General features: G+C 34.7%; 1 protein-coding gene across 3 annotated transcripts in view; it reads left to right on the forward strand.

The window, feature by feature from the left end:
• The window catches only part of MIOS (meiosis regulator for oocyte development), a 29,708-nt gene extending 26,793 nt beyond the window's left edge, over window positions 1–2,915 (forward strand). For 2 of the 3 annotated variants that reach the window (XM_025872943.2, XM_025872944.2), the window contains exons 11-12: window positions 1,742–1,871; window positions 2,685–2,915. In XM_025872943.2, coding sequence (XP_025728728.1) covers window positions 1,742–1,871; window positions 2,685–2,781 — 227 coding nt within the window. In that variant the 3' untranslated portion in view covers window positions 2,782–2,915. The remainder of the gene's footprint in view (window positions 1–1,741; window positions 1,872–2,684) is intronic. The other variant, XM_025872945.2, reaches the window with a different exon arrangement.
• Window positions 2,916–22,571: the final 19,656 nt, after the last annotated feature.

The raw sequence follows: 22,571 nt of genomic DNA on the forward strand, positions 1-22,571 counted from the left end.
TATTTGATCTTTAAAAAGCCTTTTTCATGTGGCAGTGAGGTAGACCTTAATATTTTTAGCTTCATCAGAGAAACATAAGAAGTAAACTGTCCTGGATCCAGTCTGTTTTCCATGTGTTAGAAGTTACAAAAGCAAAGTGAAAATCACTTAATGAGCTAGATACTATATAAAATAGTTTATCTTTAAAAGGTCTGTATTTTCTTTCTTTTTGTTTTCTTCCTCTTTCATTGTTAATCATTTTTATGAAGCTTTTAGGAAGAATTTCAGTGTATTTACATCTTAACCGCCTATACATATTACATCTTCAACCACCTAGATATTCTTCTACCTTACTATCTTTAGCAAAAACAGATGGGTATTTTAAAAAAACCTATTTGTAAGACTATCCTTGTGGTCATTAAATTATGACTAGCAGTGGTCTAGGTAAATAGGTACACAACTGCTTAATTAAACTTAATATTTTTACTTACTCATTTTTCTATTCTTGTCCCTAATTATATATGATCTTAAAATATTTTAATTTGATCTGTTTTAGAATAAAAGAAAACATATTAAGATAGCCAAAATTAATAGAATGAGCATTTTTTGAGCACTGAAAGTTATGTAAATATATATGTGAAGATATACACATATAAACATGCATGCATAACAATACATGTTTCTTCAACTTATTTTGTGAACTGTAACATAGATAGGACTATATATATTAGGTACTATGATAAATCAAACATCATTGAAGCCTGTGTCCTGCTTAAGATAACATTGGCTGTACCAGCTCCTTTGCTCATTATTCCCTGCCTAGTACAATCTCTTTCCTCTTTCCCAGAGGTAACTACTGCCCTAAATTGTGTGTTAGTTGGTTCCTTGGTTATCTGTATAGTTCTATTACATGTTTAGTTTTGTCTCTGTTTTAAATTCCATATGAATGAATCTTATGGAATATATCCTTTGGCTTACGTTTTTTTGCTCAATATTGTTTTTGGTTTTTTTACTTTTAATGATGCTGATGAATGTAACTGTAGTTTATTCGTATTTCATTAGTATTTGGTATTCCATTCATGGCTGTAACACAGTTTTTTCCACTCTACTATGGTTGTGGGCACTTTTGGTTGTTTCCAGATTTTTACTGTTATAAACAATGCTGTTATGAACATTTCTGCATCTGAATCCTTTTAGCATGTACAGAAGTTTCTCTAGTGTATATACCTAGAAGTAGAATTAGTAAATAATGCCGTTTGCTAATGTTTTCCTTTGGATTTTTATCTCTGTTCAAGAAGAGAGATGGGCCTATAATCTGCCTTCTCATGTTATCTTTGTCTGCTTTTGTTATTAAAGTTATGCCAGCCTCAGGAAGTGCATTGGGGTATTTTCCCCAGTGTTTTTTGGAAGAGTTTGTATAGATGAAAATTACCTGTTTCTTCAGGGTTTTGTAGAACTCACCTATAAACTGGACATGGTATTTTCTCTGTGGGAAGATTTTAAACTGTTTTTCTAAAGTTGTTAATTCAGATCTTCTTTGTGGGTTTGATAATTTAAATTTTTCCATTTTTTTGAGCATTAAAAATGTAAGGAAACCCCTGTTATCCGGTAGTTTTTCAATCTAAACTAGATCATGGCATTAAAATTGCTATTTCAATATGATGTGTGATTTGTATTTTGACATAGTTTTAGAAATACCTTTTAAGAAGCTTTGAATAAAATATTTTGACAGTTAATGAAGATAATTTTCTTTAACCCATAGGAGGATCCAAATCAGATGAAAAAGTAGACTTGAGCAAGGATAAAAAATTAGCTCAATTTAACAACTGGTTCACATGGTGTCACAATTGCAGGCATGGTGGACATGCTGGTCATATGCTTAGTTGGTTCAGGTAATCAGTATGTTTCTTCTTTAATAGGCTTGGAGTTAGAGGAGGTAGAGTAAATGGCCTTTTAAATAGTTCAGGTGTATATAGCCAAAGGATAAATTTCTTTTTTGCTGTCACTTGAGTTAACAAAGGTGGTGTTGACATTTCTGTCATTAGATAGCCTATGTAATCTTAAACTATAAAATTAGTACTTATATATGATAGATTAAATATTATGTATGGGTTACATGTTTGAATAGCATTATTTGGAGAGAGGATATGTTTATAGTTTTTTTTTGTTTTTGTTTTTTTTTTACAACTAACCTAATATCCTATCACAGTATGTAATTGAAATTAGAAATTAAATGATGGAGTATGCATATCAAACAACTGTATCAGTTATCATCTAAATAAACTTCTTATGTAGTAAGTAAGCACTTCATGCAATAGAGACTCAAGCCATATTTAATTCTACTTTAAATAGTGCCAGTGGCCCTTTACTCTCATTGCTATAACTTTTACACCCAGTTTGTCATGTTGGCTTTAATTAAAACTCTGAGGACATTCCTGCCACTTTCATAACTGTAAATCAGGTATCTTGTTATATATTTAAAAGGTAAAGCTATTCACTTTTCAGTAACTTTCTCCCCAATTCAGCTTGTCAGTCATTTTTTATTTCATTCTTTTCATGCTTTTTGTCTTTGGGTTTTAATTCCTGTATTTTTTCAAATACCATTTTGAAAATTGCATTCTGCATAGAGATAGGTATATAGGTAAATGTATGTATGTATATGCTTAATTTAGATTTTTAACTGTTACTTGACCTATTTTTTTTAGGGACCATGCAGAGTGTCCCGTTTCTGCATGCACATGTAAATGTATGCAGTTGGATACGACAGGAAATCTGGTACCTGCAGAGACTGTCCAGCCATAAAATGTTACCATCTAAAGAGAAACCTTCAAGTGTGGAGCTTTCTACTAGATGTCCTTCATAGCTCAAAAACGTACCTCAGAGCAAGCCACTCATGACTTTCCTGTAATGGGAAAATAAATCATTCTATCAAATCAGCAATTGGATGTTTGAGTGATTTTGATGTGCTTCACAGAGACAAATGCTGCTGAAGTGAGCATCAGCATGTGGGCATGAATTCTGTTCAGTAGGTTGAAAAAGTTCATTTTGGAAGAGCTTTATAGGGTTTGTTGAAATTATGAACACTATGCAAGCAGAGTTTCTGGAGTAACAAAGAACAGACCTTGAACCTACATCTGCTAAGCTGAAATTGGCTATCTTTTCAGTAAAATCTGTATTATCTTTTAAAATAGAATAAAATGACCAATTTTTTACCTTTAGAATCAGAGAACCCCTACCCCATACTGGAGAATAAATTTCATCAAGGTATGGTTGGTATATATTTCTTAAGGAGTCTTTTCCTTCATACACTTTCATTTCAAGGTAAGAAATCTTTTGGCACAGACCATTATTGTCTTCCTAAGAAAAGCCTAAATTGAGAGTGTATCTTAATACTTTTTCTCTTCTGAGGAGAAAAATATGTATCATTTCAGGGGAACGTGTTATAAAACTTTCAGTTTTTCAGCCTTTTGTTTTCCAGTGTCCTCATTTGTCTTCAAAGGTTTCTCTCTTTATTAATTCATCATCTTATGCTCATCATCTAAGAGCACCTTCCTGAACACAAAGCCTATGCAAGATTATAGGTGTCTAACCATTCAGGTTAACCGGCATCAGTGTGTCCTACTGTCAGATTCCCTCCTAGTTTGGAATACTCTATTTTTTCGAAGGTACCCTCTGGGAGATGTTGGGGAAAACAGGGTCATTTTGGAGACAGTTATGCGTTAAATGTACGTTTCTTAAAGTAAGTATATTTGGGCCAATTCAGGAACTTTATTTAAAAATTTTATTCTTTTCCCTTTTCACAGCTAAATAGGAGAGAAATACAAAGGATTTGTGGCATGCTTCTCTGTTACCTGACATACACAGAGTATTGAACTGAATTTCATAGTTGAAGTTGTATTCATAGATAAAATAAAAGTAAGCATAAAAATTATTGTATAGATTTTGAAGAAAGAAATAAGCTAAAGAATTTTAAGAGCTTTCATGGTAGCAGTTTTACTTGGTGGAATTAACATCGATTACATTAGTTTGAGGTGTGACCTAAATACTGAACAGAAGCGGATTCAATTTATTTTTACTTTGAGATCTGATACAAAAGACCCTTTTCAGGGAAAACATTACATATTTATTGCATATCTACTGTAAACATCTCATCTAGATGGCAGTCTTCTTTTAAATGGAAAGAATTAGGAACAGTTAGAATATATTTTTTTTAACATAGATTGCCATAAAGGGGACTTTTTTCCAGTTTTCTTTTAAGTCAGTCTTCCTGACTTCATTTTACTAAAATACAACCTATATCTTTACCTTTAAAATTACAGTTAAAGTGTTCCTTTCAAATTTTCTGTGTCCTAAATATGAAAACTCAGCTTTAAGTAATGTTAAACTATCATAATACATTTTCATTTCTCCTTAGCTAAAGTTTGATAAAATTATTGAATTTATATTTATAATAGGGTTATATCTATTTATAATTTTGGGAAATACAATATAATAAAACAAAGCCTAGAATATAAATAATCTGCTTGTTTGTAGTCATAAAGGGTGACATTTTTAAGATTGTTTATGCCTGTGTGTTAGCCTCCTGATATTTTCTCTGAAGCCCAGATAGTCATAGAAGATGTCTGTTATATTTGTTTTGCATTTCAGTGTATGTGGACCATAAAAATAGATTCAAATTATTTTTCCATTTTTACTACTAGTCTGATATTTGGGATTATAAACTCAAGATATTTTACCTAAACGTGTTCAATAGAAGTGTTTAATAAAAGTGTTTTTATTACTTTTTAAAAAATTGAATAAACTTGGGTTGCCGTCACTGTGTCTGATCTAGAAATTATCTTTGACTCCTCTACATATAATCCAATAAAATAATATTCGTACTTATTTTGATGGCAAGTTTGATACCTAATCGTAGTAACATTTCTTTAGGCTTTTTTTTTTTCTGTTTAATATGCTTTCCAGAATGGTTATTGTGTATTTTAAAAGTAGCTTTCCATTGTCAGTGCTAAGTATTAGAGTTAGAAGGGATATAATTCTGAATGTAATTATATGGCCAAATTTAATTTCAGCTGCTCATTTGACAGCAAATATTAAAAATATGGGCTTTGAAATTTAAACTGTAATCCTAGCCCCAGTATAGTGGCCAAGTGACCTGACCTTTTTGAGCATCAATTTCCTCATATGTTAAAAGGTACAGAAATACCTCATAGGGTGGTTAGAAGTGTTAAGTGATGAAATAAACAGGAAGTACTTGTATCCCTGTCACTAGTAAGTAAGGTGGTGGTTAATAGTTATTGTTACCTTAATCTTTGTTCGTTACTCATCTTTCAGTACTTTTTAATTGAATATGGTATAATTTAAACAAAGGCTTTACATTTCTTGGGAAAATTTCCCAAGAGCTTATTTTCTGAAATCTGGATAAGTTATGGCATTTTTTTTTTTGAGGTAGGACTTAACTACTTTGTTTATCCTCTTTTTAGAATAATACTTTGTGCTTTTTGATGAAATCCTCCAAACAACCATCTAGGAGTTTGATGTGATATAGGAGTGAACCCAAGGATTAAAAATAAATTTTTGGCACATCTGGACAGCTGAGTGGTAACTCTTGAAAACTTGAGGTTTTCATATCCATATTCAACTCTTAAATCCAGGTCATTACTTTTCTAGGAGAACATATCCAGCATTATTGCTGTGTAATCCTTCCTTCTCTGCTATTTCATTACACTTGATGTTCATTTCAGTTAAAATGCTGCAGTGGTAGTAGTAATAATAGAAAGGAAGCATCCTGTGAGGTATTTTCTCCCTTGGGATAGCTGCAATTAAAACAAGTTGGACACGAATTAGTTGTACATGTCCAACGTCTGCTCAAAGGCATCAGAGAGGTGGGAGAGACATGTTAGGTGTTAGTCAGCGTCCTCACACTGAGTGTCACAAGCATGTGACCCACGTGGCCGTGGCAGAGATGGGGCTACCTGGCCAGCTGGTCTGTCTACCACTCTGACTCCTCCCACTACATCACTTGCCTGAAAATTTGATAGATCTTTTGGCTGATTATAAAAAGCAGCCCTTTACAGAAATACTAGTTTGTATAAAATATTAATTTTCCCTGAGTATAGGGAGAGAAGGAAAGCCTCCCAAAAGTTCTTGAAAGTTAATGTAATCCAAATACCAAATAACATGGATTGCCATAACAAAGAACTGATTTCACTTAGGAATGTACATGGTAAATTCATAAGTAAAATGAATATTGAGCCCAACAGTGTATTAATAATAGTCACTGTTGGTGCTTATTGTGTGCCAGGTCCCACGCACCGTATCCCATTTGATCCTCACAGTAGTTCTGTGGGGCAGGTAGACTCTTACCATTCCCATTCTGTTCATGAGGCAGTTAAGGTGTAGGGACATGACGTCACCGTGCTAGGTTACACAGCTAGTCAAGAGCAGAACTGAGATTGAGCTTCCAATCATCTGACTTCCCAGTCTGCACTTTTAATTACTATTTTATACTTCGGTGTACTGGTTTAGGGGCTGTATATAAGAAAATCCACTATGACAAAGGCTTATTATATTTAGTACTAATACATCAAAAGAGAAAAACCATGTTAACAGCGCATTGGCTGTAAAAGGCATTTGATAAAATTCAAAAATTGATTCCCAATTTGTTTGTTAGATTTAGTTATCATGCAAAGGAAGTGTTTTTCCTCCATTGTTTCCCTCCTATTTTACTATCAATTTCAAATAGCTGGCATCATGCCTAGTGGAGAAATAGTAAAATCCTTCCCATTTATGGGCAGGAGTAACACCGGGATCCTGTTGTTACCACTGGTTTTGCACACAGCAATGCAGAAGAGCAAAGCAGGAGACACACCTCGCTTCTTTTCCAAGTCCTTTAAGTTTGGTGTGGCAAAAATGCCATCAACAGTTAAAGACAAATAAACTGATAAACTACAAGATGTGTGACAAACACCCTTAATTCATAAGGAGCATTCTCAAATCTATGAAGAAAAGACACAGCCAATAGATAATATTGATCAGGAATTGTTTAGGCAAAATAAATTAAAATGGCCAATAAGAATGTTAAGTCAGTAACTAATGCTGATTAAAGCAATAGGATACTGTTCACCTGCCTGCATAGATGGAAAAGAGTAATAGGCATTTCCGTGGATGTAGGAAAGGAGCGTTCTGAGATAACGACTTGTGAGAGTATGTATCAGTACAGGAGTCCTTGAGGACTTGGGAGCAATATGTATCAAAAGCCTTAAAAGTTCACGCCCTTTGACAGTATATTGGGAGTATTTTCTGAGAGAGAGATGAGTGCACAAAGATGCAGGTTTCTAGGAAGTGGTTCATCACAGCTTTGTTTATAGTAAAAATTTAGAAACCTGAATAATGAATGGTAAGTAAGAGTAAAGAAATTGTTATGTCCAATGGAATACTAACAAACTATTCAAAAAGTATAGATATTTTTCTTGACAAAGGAAGATTGATGATACATTAATAAATGGAGGGAAAAGCAAGTTCAGTATGTATGGCATATAAACATATTTGCATGGAACACTTGAATATTTACAAAAATTTTAATAGTGGTCATTCAGGAGTGGGATTTTAAGTGACATTTTTCTTATCTGTATCCTCTAGTTTTTCTATAATGATAATAAATTACAAATGAATGTGCATATCACACATTACTGGCTTTTATGGAAGTTACCCATAATGTGGTATCTTGTTATTATGATAATGAGCAATGAAATATTGGGAATTATTCTGTGAAGTGAAGAAACTTGCTGCAAGGAAGTTGGAAAACGGTTTTCTAGATCTCATATTTTATAGTAATTATATAGGAATAATAAGATGTGGACCTTTCTCTTAATCTTATCTCTCTTATCATATATGGAAATAGTGCATTTTGCCCTCCATTTTAGCACATTAGGAAATAGATCCATAAACTAATTCTGATTTCCCTGAGGTTAGTGATTTATAATTAATGACTTAATTTCAGTATTTTCTCTCCTAGATCTTTCTCATGAGATTTCCTCACTCCTCTGTTTTGGCTCTGGGCCTGTGGCAGGAAACCTATCCTCTAAGTTTAGAATTTAGTTGGTCATTAGTAGTTCAGTCTAGAGTGCATTTTACTCATTTCCAGTAATTTAACAAGTTACCTATAATAAGCGATAATTCTGAACCACCTGCTTGTCCATGCTTCTAACCAGCAAGCATTTGTGTGCTTCGGTGTACCAGACACTGAAAGGTTATGATTTCAAAGGACTGATGGGCATCATAAGTTGTCTTGGAGGAGCTGTATGTCTAATGAAAGAGATAGACGTAAGCATAGTTTTCAACAGATGCAAATCTATTCAGGTTAATATTTATCATTGCTGGAAAGTATCATTTTAACCTCTCTCTACAAGCCAAAAAAAAAAAAAAGTTTATTTAGCTTTCCAATTTTGGACTTTCAAAAATCGTTGTCTAGTTAGAAATAATTTAATGAAGTAAAGTTTGTCTATAACATTTTTCAAAAATGGAATTTTCTTTAAAAAATGGAATTTTCTTACTGATCTATTAATAGTCCAAAATTTTGAAATGCCTTGCTAAAAACATAACTTTAGGATTAAAGTTATAAACAGGAATAAAACAAGGATCCTGTTACTGCTGGTTCTGCACATAGAAAGGAAACACACCTTGCATCTTTTCTGAGTCCTTATAGTTTGGTAATGTATGTAATTTTGTGATGTCAGAAGTAGCAGCAATAATAGTAATTCAGTACAATTTATGAAAAGCATGTGGCCTTGACATAATTTCATAACTGGAAATTCAGATGTAGGATTCTAACTAGTTGGACTCTTAAAAATACAAAGTCATAAAGACAAGGCAGTCTGGAGTATTTGAAGAAATTAATGTCTCGGAAACTTGAAAAGACATTTGCATAAGAATTCATGCAAATGGTTGGTCTTAACATCTTTTTATTTAGAGAGTATTAGCTCCGTTTACATATACAAACATACATGTGAGGTGGGATGTGCATGGGTGTATATGCAGGAAAGTCTGGAGTTGGAAGTAGCAAATGTCAAAAATCATGCTTATTCAGATTATATCACATTGCAGCCAAATATTTTGCTGATGACAGTTTAAGAACCTGCCACTGTCAAATGTGAAACTATCCTTTTTAGCAGCAAGTAATTTGATAACTATCTCATAGTAAAAATCTGAATGGTACAAAGTTCTTGTACTACATATATTATTTTCTCTATCAGTTTGGAAATTTGTTTTACTCATTAAGCAGGTATACTTAATATTTGTTAGTTAAACTAGGGGTATGTATCTTTATGATAAATTAATGTTCCCCAAAATAGATGAGGATGTATAATTAATGGAGCAAAACATTCAGCAACTTGATAGATGTGGGAGAAGTGTCTCTTTCAAAAGTAGGGATGCCTGAGTGGCTCAGTCGTTAGGTCCTAGGATCTTAAGTCCTGGGATCGAGCCCCACATCAGGCTCCCTGCGCAGCGGGAAGCCTGCTTCTCCCTCTCCCACTCCCCCTGCTTGTGTTCCCTCTCTCGCTGTGTCTTTCTCTGTCAAATAAAATCTTAAAAAAAAAAAAGTAATTTTTTTCATCTTAAATCTTATCTTTCCCTTCCATTCTTCAAAAATGGAATGTAGGGTCAAATTGTGACTCTTTGAACAAATTACCATTTTTTTATATGGATAGATTGCTGAAATATGTGAAATTCCTTTCGGAAAAGTGAGCATGAGTCTCTCAGTGAATGCTAAGATACTGCTGCCTTCCAAAAAAAGAGTACTACTCCAGGCAGGGAACATTATTTTCCCCTGGAAGGATTAGACAAGTTGGAGACAAATAAGCTGGGGCAGATTCTTGAGGTCATTTGGTACAACCATTCTTTTGGTAACATGGTTCACGTAACTTGGTGAACAACTGTTTTTTAAAATCTAGTTTATTGAATCCTATTATCTCTGTCTTAAGATACTGTTATATCAGTTATAGAATATGTTCCTTCTCGGGAGCTGAGAAATTAAAATCATGTATCATCCTTGCTGATAAAACATATCCTATGGGGAAAAAAATAGCCAAAAAGTTACTCAATAACTCTCTTGGTTTGCCTCTTGTACTTCTCTGTTCTTTTAGAGTTCATTCCCAATGTGTGGAATTCTACAGATTTCTAAATATCTCATGCTAGATTTTGAGTGGTATATATTTTCTGAAGCAGAGACATCTGAGCAGAGTGAAAATGAATTCTCATAGAACAAAATTGCCAAGCATATGTGAGGGAGCTGTAGAGAAAAAGAGCATAACTTTAATCTTCAGAGAAGCTTAAAAATAGCTCCACTGTTATTATGCATGAGGCCTGACAATTGACATTTCTCATTTTGGCAGCATTCACCCAAAGCCCTGTATCAGCAACTGAATACATTCATCTCTGGGATAAATGATTAATGAGCTGCCTATCATTTCACCTTCTTTTGTACCAAGTGGCAGAGGCTTCAGTTGATCATATTGCAGCTATCAGCATCATTATTGAAATTGATTCTGCCACTAGAAGGTTGTGCTTGGACAATCGATTAGCATTTAAATAAAAGAATTAAGTTATGGCATTAAAAATAACACAAAATCATCCCGTCCGAGTCTCTGTCACACCTGGTAAGGTTATTTGGTTTTGTTTTGCTTATCAGCCAGCATCATAGAACCTTAGATTGTGGAAGGAAACATGGTAGGCCTCAAGATTCAGTTGTTTTTGTTTTGAGTGGAACCCCCTAAGATTTCCAAACTTCCGATTCTCTTTATTAATCACTGTCACATTGTATGAAATGTAAACGAAAATGTGCAACTTGCATGCAGTGGTGCACAATGAAGTTGTCAAAATTACTGACTTTAGAGAAAAAGGAAAAGGGTAGAGTTAGAAATTTTTGAAAGGCCAGAATTAATCAGAAAGGAGAGAAGTTGGAGGATCTAGATTGACAAATGATATTCAATTACAGTGAAATGAAACTTACTCTTCAGCAAGCAGGTGTGAGAAGGAGGAGAAAGAACATCATTTAGGTGTCTTGGTGATGTGGGCTGCACTAAAACAGATGGCAGCCAGTGAGGGTCTGCACAGGCCTACAGAAAACCACTTTGGGTAAAGAGATACCCCTGAAGAAAAAGGGCTTGCACTTAGACCTTCTTTTTTAGCATTTTGCTCTTGGGATTCCTATCAAGACGTCATAATGTAACTGAACTTAAACCCCCTCCTCGTCTACGTTTGTCTTCTAGCATATGACATTCTTCTGTACATTCCCCCTATATTTTCCCATTGTTTCCTGTCTCTGCTTTCTTCTGAATTTCATAAGACCAACTGTTTAATCTACCTCTAAATTAAGACAACTATCTGAACTACATTATATCAGTTATCCAGTCAAGGTACTTGTGCATTTTCTTTAGAGCTAGGACTGGTTATACAAAGAAATAGCCATCACAGTTTTTTCTCAGTCCAGCTCCTTCTGCCCTGCACTTGATTAAGCTTCTCTCTAGATTCTAGTAGTCTGTTGGTGATGGCATTGTGAGTTCTCATTTTTTCTGGTTTGTGTATATTTTAAGCTAGAAAAGGTTGCTTTGAGGACTGCTAAGTTGAGGACATTTTTACCCAAAAATGATTGATGTAGATAACAAACTATTTTGTTGTTTTTCTTTTCTTTTTTTTAAGATTTTATTTATTTATTTGACAGAGTCACAGCGAGAGAGGGTAACACAAGCAGGGGGAGTGGGAGAGGGAGAAGCAGGCTTCCCGCGGAGCAGGGAGCCCAATGCGGGGCTCGATCCCAGGACTCTGGGATCATGACCTGAGCTGAACTGAAGGCAGACACTTAACGACTGAGCTACCCAGGTGCCTCAGTTTTTTGTTTTTCAAGTATAGTTATTCAAGTATAGTTAACATATAGTGTTATATTAGTTTCAGTTGTGCAATATAGTGATTGAACAATTCTATACATTTCTCAGTGCTCATCAAGACAAGTGTGCTCTTTATCCCCTTTATTTCTCCCATCCCTCTACCCACCTCCTCTTGGGCAACCACCAGTTTGTTTTCTGTATTTAAGAGTCCTTTTTTTTAAATTTGTCTTTTTTTTCTTAAATTCCACATATGAGTGAAATTGTATTTGTCTTTCTCTGCCTGACTTATTTCACTTAGTATAATACCATCTAGGTTCATCCACGTTGCTGCAAATGGCAAGATTTATTTTTTATGACTAATATTCCTATATATATATATATATATATATATATACTTTATATATGTACTTTTTTTCTTTAGCTTTCTTTAGTGATATATATATATATATATATATATATCACCTCTTATTCATCCATTCATTTATCAGTAAACACTTGTTTCCGTGTCTTGGCTATTGTAAATAATGCTGCAGTAAACATAGGTGCACATGTATCTTTTCAAATTAATGTTTTTATTTTCTTTGGGTAAATGCCCAGTAGTAGAATTACTAGATCATACCATAATTCTGTTTAAATTTTTTGAGGAACCTGTTTTCCACAATAGCTGCACCAATTTGCATTCCCACAGTGTGCAGGGTTCCTTTTTCTCCACATCCTAGCTACCACTCATTATTTCTTGTTTTTTTTTTTTTTATTTTAGCCATTCTGACAGGTGTAAAGTGATAGTGTTATTTTTTTTAAAGATTTTATTTATTTATTTGACAGAGACACAGCGAGAGAGGGAACACAAGCAGGGGGAGTGGGAGAGGGAGAAGCAGGCTTCCCGCTGAGCAGGGAGCCCAACGTGGGGCTCGATCCTAGGACCCTGGGATCATGACCTGAGCCGAAGGCAGACACTTAACTGACTGAGCCACCCAGGCGCCCTGATAGTGTTATTTTAATTTGCATTTGCCTGATGATTAGTGATGTGATTGAGCATCTTTTCATGTGTCTTTTGGCCGTCTGCGTGTCTTCTTTGGAAAAATGTCTATTCAAGTCTTCTGCCCAACTTTAATTGGTTTATTTGGTTTTTTGGTGTTAGGTTGTACAAGTTCTTTATGATTTTAAATATTAACTCCTTATCAGATATATCATTTGCCAACATCTCCCATTCAGTAGGTTGCATTTTTGTTTTGTTGATGGTTTTCTTTGCTTTTTATTTTGGTGTAGTCATAGTAGTTTAATTTTGCTTTTGTTTCCCTTGCCAGAGGAGACCTATCTAGAAAAATGTTTGTATGACTGATGTCAAAGAAATTACTGCTTATGTTTTCTTCTAAGAATTTTATGGTTTCAGGTCTCACATTTAGGTCTTTAATCCACTTTGAGTATATTTTTGTGTATGGTGTAAGAAGGTGGTTCAGTTTCATTATTTTGCATGTAGCTGTCCAGTTTTCCCAATGCCATTTGTTGAAGAAACTGTCTTTTTTCTATTGTATATTCTTTTTTTAAAAAGATTTTATTTATTAGTCACAGAGAGAGAGCACAAGCAGAAGGAGTGGCAGGCAGAGGGAGAAGTAGGCTCCCCGGTGAGCAAGGAGCCCAATGTGGGACTTGATCCCAGGACCCTGGAATCATGACCTGAGCTGACGGCGGACGCTTAACCAACTGAGCCACCCAGGTGTCCCTATTGTATATTCTTGCCTCCTTTGTTATAGATTAATTCACCATAAAAGCATGGGTTTATTTCTGGATTCTCTATTTTGTTCCATTGATCTGTGTGTCTGTTTTTGTGCCAGTACCATACTATATTTTGATTACTATAGTTTTGAAGTAAATCTTGAACTCTGGGGTTGTGATACCTCCAGCTTTGTTGTTCTTTTTCAAGAATGCTTTGGCTATTTGGGGTCTTTTGTGGTTTCATACACATTTTAGGATTATTTGTTCTAGTTCTGTGAAAAATGTTGGTTTGGTAGGGATGTTTTGATAGGGATTACATTAAATCTGTGGATTACTTTGGGTAGTATGGACATTTTAACAGTATTGGTTCTTCTAATCCATGAGCATGGATTATCTTTCCATTTGTTTGTGTCATCTTCAATGTCTTTCATCAATGTTCTGAATTTATCTGTTAGGCCCATCTGGTCCTATGTGTCATTCAAAGCCCTTGTTTCCTCATTGATTTTCTGTCTGGATGGTCTATCTATTGATATAAGTGAGGCATTAAAGTCCCCTACTATTATTGTATTACTATTAATTTCTTCCTTTGTGTCTGTTGATAGTTGCTGTATGTGTTTGATGTTGAATGCATAAATATTTACAATTGTTACATCCTTTTGTTGGATTGTTCTACTTATCTTTATGTAGTGTCCTTCTTTGTCTCTTGTTACGGTCTTTGTTTTAAAGTCTATTTTGTCCAATATGAATTCCTACCCCAGCTTTCTTTTCACTTCCATCTGCATGGTAAATGTGTTCCTAACCCTTCATTTTAAATCTGCATGTGTCTTTAAATCTGAAGTCTCTCTCATAGGCAGCACATAGATGGGCTGAGACCTGTATTTTGGAAAGTGGGCAGAATATGGTTAAAGTAAGAGGAAGCACTGCAGTGATATGAAAAAAAAAATACATGGAAACCAGAGTTCCACAAGTGGACTGTTAACAAACTTCCTTTAATATGTTAAAATTCTGCATTGACAAATAACTCTCTTAAGTGACAATGAGGTGAACAGGTTAGGCCAAGTTGTGTCTGATCTGGTGTGAGTGAAGGGCGCCACCTTTCTTTAAGACCCTTGACACAAATTGCTTATCAATCACCTGCTTTCCCTCCAAACCCTTTTCAGCCTAGTATTCAAGGCATCAGCTACCAACTGGTCAGCATTCATCTGTTGGCCATTTTTCACTTCACCACTGATTTGGAAAGTTACTCATAAACTATTTAAAATCATAAATCTTTAAAAAAAAATTAAGGGACAGCTGGTGGCTCAGTCAGTTAAGTGTCCAACTCTTGATCTCAGCTCAGGTCTTGATCTCAGGGTAATGAGTTCAATCCCCTCGTCAAACTCCATGCTGGGCATGGAGTGTATTTAAAAAAAATATTACTCTTTCTTAAAATAAAATGAATTAAAATCATGAATGGTAGACTGGAAGAAAACTACAGGGCCATTCAGGGAGGTGCTCTAACTGTAGTAAAGTTGGATGGAACTAGATCTCAGATCTCTTGAGTGAAGTCTAGTGTTTTCCTGTTTCACAGACAGATGAAATGGATCAGATTAATTCTTCCTTGTTAGTACAATGTATATTATATGAACTTTCAGTGATTTTTTTTAAAGCTAATTGTCGTTATAAAAATAATGCAGGCTAATGGTAAAAAAAAAAAAGTAGAACAAGCATAATATAAAAGTATTTATCTCAGCCCTTTGCTCCATTATCCCCATTATCTATATGCTATCTTCCAAAATTCCAACTTTTACTTCCCAGGGGAAACTGCTTTAAAGTTCGTATACAGGGGCGCCTGGGTGGCTCAGTTGGCTAAGCGACTGCCTTCGACTCAGGTCGTGATCCTGGAGTCGCAGGATTGAGTCCCGCGTCGGGCGCCCTGCTCAGCGGGGAGTCTGCTTCTCCCTCTGACCCTCCCCCCTCTCATGCTCTCTCTCTCTCTCTCTCTCTCATTCTCTCTCAAATAAATAAATAAAATCTTAAGTAAAATAAAATAAAATAAAGTTCGTATATACATGTAGAAATGTGCTTTACACAGACTGCATCTCTCTGTGTCAGTCTGTCAGTCTTTGCCTCTCTGTCTTCGCATGGATAAAATCTATATAAATTCCTCTCTCAAATTGCCTTTTTTAACCTAAAAATATATCTTGCAGACTTTCATTAGCCCATATATACGTACTTTTTTTTCTTTAGCTGAATGGTATGCAATTAAATGCATATATCCTCCCTTTGATGGAAGTTTAGGGTATTTCCATTTGTTGTTTTTACAGACAATGTCACAGTGAACATCCTTGCCAGTATGTCTTTGGGTATTTCTGAGTAAGCCTATCTGTCAGATAAAGTATGGAAGGGGAATTGTTGAGCCAAAAGCTGTATGTATTTTACTTTTTAAAAAAAATTTTTTATTGTTATGTTAATCACCATACATTACATCATTAGTTTTTGATGTAGTGTTCCATGATTCATTGTTTGTGCATAACACCCAGTGCTCCACGCATGTATCTTACATTTTAATAGTTATTGCCAAAAAGCCCTCATATAAACTATTTTCCTAGAAATCATCACTATAGAAAATGCCTATTTTCCCCAACATCTTCAATTGCAGGCATTATAAAATTTCTAATTATGACCATCTGGAAGGTGGAAATCTTAAAAATATTTTAATTTATGTATATTCAGTTTGAGTGAGGTTAAGCATAGAATTCGTTTGACTATCCAGTATTTATTTATGGTGCACTGCCTGTTCATTTCCATGCTCAAACTTAATTATGTTTACTTTTGAGAAAGAAATGTTGGAAAGCCCTGAATTGGATACAGTTCTATCCTTATTCATCTTTTCTTCTAAAACTTCAAAATTACCTTTGATGCATTTCTCCATTTACAGGATTTTAATGTTTTTCTTCCACATTGATCAGCCTCTTATGCCCCCTCACCAAAAGAGAAAAATAAAAACCTCCTCTTTCCTTTTATCTTCTTTTAGTTGGAATGGTTCCAGCATTGATCACATTAAAACAATTGTTTCAGCCTTTGTCAAGGGATGCATTATGTAATGGTAGAGATTATATTTTGAAGTCAAACAGAGGTGGTGATTTTGACTGTCATCCAGTAGCTAGGCAACATTAGCCAAATTAGGAAGTACCTCTCAGGTTTGATTTTCTGAGAGAGGGGGTGGGGGCTTATATATTAAATAAAATAAAGGCCAAACATAGCTCATAAGAAACCTTCAAAAATGGTATCGTCATTATTGTAAAGAATTTTGTAGAATGTAATATATTTTGCGTAATTTACTTAATTCAAAATAAGAAGCAATATATTCAGAGTGTTTTTCCAGGTTTAAGTGTTTGTTTGCCGTTAGGGTGAGGAGGACTAACAGTACTGCCAGAAGTCTCTGATTGTCTTGTTTCACAGATGATTTTTGTCATAATGTTGCTTAGCATATTGTACTCCATCATCTTGTTGCCACCTAGTGTGGGTTCTTAGTATTCATCTTCTGTCTCAGTGGTTTCCTCTGTAGGTGAAATTATATGTTTAGGGAGAGCAGAATGTCTCGTTTCGTGTTTTGAGGATACCTTTATATACTGTTAGGCCAAAGTGACCGAACTTGGCTGATTTGTTTGGAATGAAACCTATTGGAAATTTTACCTCCTGTTTACTTGAGGGCTAACTATTCAGGAACAGATCTCTATTGTGAAGACTCTTTCATTTAACTTTTGAATAAGGAATTTATTCACATGGTTCGGATGGTTTATTTCACCCTCATCCACTATCTTTGAGTTTCCCCCACACTATTCCTACCCTTGTGTAGTTAGAAATATGTCAGAGAGGTAGACAAATTCTAATGAAGTCTGACAGCACACTCAAGGTCTTCTCATTATCAGTGATTCTTGGTAGGGTTGTAGGGTTCTGGGAGGGAGGGCATTTCAGAATCTTGACTGAGAAGCTTCAGCCATGAAATTTTAATATTTATCAAAGGAAGATTTAAAAAGATTGAGAAACAGTTAAAGTAATAAACTGCCATAGATGGAATAAAATGGTTCCTGGTCTTATATCTTGGAATCTCTATTGCAGTAATCACCCTTGTGTGTGGCCACCTCTTAGAGGTTACTTATATGAAAGTATATCCTGAAGTAGTTTAAATTTGGTACCTTGGCAACTTCTTACCAAAATGCATGGTTGAAAACTACCAGTAATACTTTCATCTGTACTGAATCTAGTAATTACCCATTTTCAGATTGTAACATATTGTCTATAATGGTAACATATTACTGCAATTACATGTATAATATATAAATGTCATTACTTATATACTGTTATACAATATCGTTATGCAATTTATATTGTAATATGTTGTGACATATCCAAGCCCTATATGAGTAAAACTCATTTGCATGCCTACATTCTTGTATTATGGAAATGAATAAGTTCATTTCTTAGTAACAAGTTTCCATAGCTCATAAACACTTAAATATGTGTATCTAAAGTTTCTCATCAGCACTTTTGAAGTTTTTCCCTAAACAAAGCAACCTTTTTATTTTTCATGAAATCATTTTTCTATTTTAGCATACATTCCTTTTTCATTTTAAAGTCTGTAATCTTCATTATATAACCTGCAGGCTATATGAGTGAGGTAATCCACTCTCCCCTCTGTTGGAAGGGGGAATGTTTTCTTGTGCCACCATGTAATTTGCTTTGCAACAGTTATTGCTATTTGTAACCAGATATTGTGATCACAGGACACATGTAGCTAGATTTAGAATCTGTTGAAAACAGGGAAGGCAGTATGACTGTTTCTAAATGTCATTGACTTCATGATTTTAACTCATAAATATTTTTGAAGTTCAAATGCATCAATCCAAATCATTCATTTCTGAAATGTACTTTAGATAAATCCCTCAGTGTTCATTGCAAATGGCTGTCTTTAATATTTTATTTCCCCAAATTCCTGCAGTTTCCTAACTTCATTTCCAGTGAGATAATTTATCAGATGACTTATGTCTAGATCCTATTTTTAAAACTACAGAAGCCAAATGTCATGTATTCTAGGCAGTTTAGGGAGTCATACCTAGTGCACATGGTGCTGTATAATCCTTTCCAGGCTTTTGATCAAGAAATCGTCAATGTATATGTAACTGGTGTCTTTTACCAGTTGTAGATGAAATTTACAAATGTTTCTTTGGCTCTTTTTTTTTTCTTTTTCTTTTTGGCCTGTTCTTCCTTTAAGTGCTGAAAGAATTAACTGTGAATCAGATTAAACAGGAAGTGTTATTTTTGTTTAAGCTTTCTTAGGTATAGGTTTTGAGTCATATGTACTGATAATGTATATTCTCTGTATTGCTTAAAATGTTATTAAATTTGTATCTCAAATAATTTTAAGTTATAAGTTAAAAGCTAAAGGAATAAAAGCAACATAGGATATTTTATTCATCTTGGAATGTTATTTTTAAGTTTTCCTTAAGTAGGGCTAAAGCAGGATATTAGTGCCAGTTTTAGCAGATTAATGTTCCTGTGACATATGACAGTAATCAATTGTCTGTCCCATGCTACCTCCACTAGTAACTCAAGTTCACATTTGGAAAAGTCACATTGTATAAATTTATGAGGAGAAAACAGGGAAAGGATAGAAGCCTTTGCAGCTGTCTTAAATTCTTTTTTTAGAAACAAGTGAGATAGAAATAAATATCGTATCTCATCCTGAGTTGTTTTCGTGACTTAATCATACTGCTGAGAGTGAAGGAAATTGCTCAGTGGGTCAATTCCTTTAGGTCACCAGGTTCCAAAAGAAAAAGTCTACAAATTCCCCTGGTTTGGAAGCAATGATTTCTAATGCCTAGCTCCTCCCTTGGTCCACAGTATGTTCATCTGGAAAACATTTAGTCATTTCTGAGGAGATTCCAAAATGAGGCGGCCCCTGGTCCACTGTCTGCCTCTCATAAAAGGTCAAATACATAACTAACTAAGGCATAACATTTCTGAGCCATATGAAAGAAATAACTGACTCAGTGGGACCCTGATCACTGTTAAAGAATAACTTATCTCTTAAAGAGGTATTCTCTCATCAAGCCCAATGTCTGCCCAATACTTAGAGCTTCTCAAAAGCTACAGAAAAATATTAAGATCTTTAAGTGAAATGTGACACTGATTTTGATTTTCTTATGGTTATGCTAAATTTATTTGATACAATTTGACTTTAAATGGTCATTATGTATTAAGTGGAGTTGAGTTAATGAAAGTAAATATTAAGGCATAAATAATATTTAGTTCTTAAATAAATATCTAAGCTAAAAATATTAAAGGGCCTAGCATTTAAATCAGTAATTATTCAATAGAAGAATTTCTCCTTGCTGATTATCTTTCAAGATTTAGAGTGACAAGATACCAAGATCTTTCAATGAAACCATTCATTTAAGCCTATTAAATAAACTTTATATTGGCAGAAGACATGAACAGATACTTTATTATAACATTTTATGGTGAGAGATTCTTAGCCAAAATAATTGGCTTATTTTCCTGGGTAGTATTTCAAACTCCTGTGAAAAATGAACAGTCTCTTTAAAACGGAGGCTAATTAAGTCACAATGTCATGTGTGGTCTTGCCAGAACTGTTACACTTACTGCTCATATATTTTCCTTTCTTTCAACTTATGACACTCACTGAGAACTGTCTCAGATTTTCTCAACTTTGCATCTTAAATAATGCGTCGTATGAAATCCACAGAGATTGTTGTTATTGAACTCCCCACCTATAGATATAATCATGTTGAAAAATTTTTTTCATATGTAAAAGCCACTATATTTCAGTCCAGATCTTTTTAAAAAAAAAAAAAAAGAGGAAATGCTACAGAACATAGTGCTCTGCTTCTGGCCTTTTGTGTTATGTAAAGAAGAAACAATGGCATGCTAATGACAAATTTAATCTTGGCAGTCAAGATGAATGTATTACACTATAAATTGTTCATAGTGTACACCTCTGGTCTTAATTAGCCATCTCAGATCCTATACTCTAGGTCAAATGGGGTCATAAAGAACATAAGTGGCTTACCTCAAACCAACATCACAATTAAAAAGTAACTTAAAACATATGCATTTATTATTACTCTGGATTTAGCATCATCTTCTTAAGAAGGATAACCTGTGGTATCAGGTTATTAATTTTCTTTCAGCGACAGATCAGAATCAAATTCCACGTGAATTATATAAGGGAGGAAACCAAATTGTAGTTTCACCAAACAGAACGTACAGAATTTGGTTGTTCATAATCATAGATCTCTTTGAATCCTTAGGCCAGTTAAATATTAAACAGCTCTGAGCCAGACACCTTTAGAGATTATGCTAAACTGCTACAGATTGAAATTTCAGAGGGTAGGGACATTATTTATATGTATCTCTAGCTCAGGATTTGACACAAAATGTTTATTGAGTATTAATACAGATTAAAGGAATACCTTAAAAGACAACTTCAGAATTCTATGAATTTAGTAATTATACTAGTTTATCACTCAAACCATTTAACTCACCCTATGAAGAGATGCTTTTAGAGTTGTTTTAATTTTGCCTTTGTCAGATAAGGAAAAAAAGATCATTTGGAGAATATCTGTAAAATGACTACGAAGAAAACCATTTTGTAGTTTGTCATCCTTCACATTAGATTCTGTGTGATATTCCTTTTAGAACTTAATATTAGGGAAAAGTTTGATTATCATAAAGAATTTAAGGCTATGAAAATTGTATGGCCTCCTTCCTTTTCCTAGGTTCTCTGAACACCTGGAGCTAAATTTAACACCTACTAGTATTTCCTGTTGAGTGCATTTGTAGTTGTTATGTCCTTTTTTGATGTTTCCCTTTTTATTTTTGTATCCTAAATCTTTATGGAAATAAGTGTGATATATGTTTGTAATATCAGTGTTTTATCTTTAAAAAAAAAAAAGATTTATTTGAGAGAGAGAGAGCTCACATGGGAGCTGGGGGAGGGGTCTTGGGGGAGGAGAAGCAGACTCCACACTGAGTGCCGAGGTGGAAGGTGGGGCTCGACCCCACGACCCAGAGATCAGGACCCCAGCAGAAACCAAGAGTGGGGCGCTCAACCGACTGAGCCACCCAGGAAACCCTCAGTATTTTATCCTTAATCCTTATCTTCCCTTGTTCATTGAGTTTTGAACATTCTTGATTACTCTTTGAAATGTTACTACCTTGCCTTTCATGATACTCTTTCAGGGAGTAAATATTTGAGTGCATACTAAGCGTCAGGCATCATTGGGGTCCTTCTCCTGACTCAGTCATCTCATGGTGCTGTTCCATAAGTGAACACTTCGCTTGTGTCATTAGTTATGTGGTTTTCTCACTTTGTATGCTGTCCTTTGATTTAGGAACAGTCCCTTACTTACCACATCTGGCCCCAGATGTGCTTCAGAATTCAGAATTTTTGGATTTTAGAAAAAGTCATAGGATGCATCTGCCGTTTGATGTTATGTAACACCCTCCCCAGAGGACAGCACCCTCTAATCAAACATACTAATATTTCTGCAGTGAAGCTTGTATTTACAATAAGTGAGTTAAAGACTACAAGGAGCCTCACTACAATTCTTACTGGTTTTGGTGCCAAATGAATTTTGTCCGAAATTTAGGGAAAAGCTGTGTTTCAAACCATTTTAGATTTTGAAATCACAGATAAGGAATGGAAAGATCTCTTAAACTCTAGATATTTTAGGCAGGTTGTCTCGTAAATCTCTATCTGATCCTACATTTCCAAATACCTTCTCGACATCTTCACTAAAAGGGCCTATCAACTACTTAAATTTGTATTGAAGTGAACTTTTAGCCTCCTTGCCAACTGACCTTATCCTTGCCTCTCATTCTGTTCAGTTCCTAGCACTGAAGTCCCATGGAATCCATTATAATATGTTCTGAACTTCTTGTCTCCTGTCCTTTGTCACCTCACCTATTAGGATTTAGGTCTTCATT

Source organism: Callorhinus ursinus, unplaced genomic scaffold (genome assembly GCF_003265705.2).
Source record: "Callorhinus ursinus isolate GAN/ISIS: 27379988/994484 unplaced genomic scaffold, GSC_fseal_2.0 scaffold12, whole genome shotgun sequence".
Classification (NCBI taxonomy): domain Eukaryota; kingdom Metazoa; phylum Chordata; class Mammalia; order Carnivora; family Otariidae; genus Callorhinus; species Callorhinus ursinus.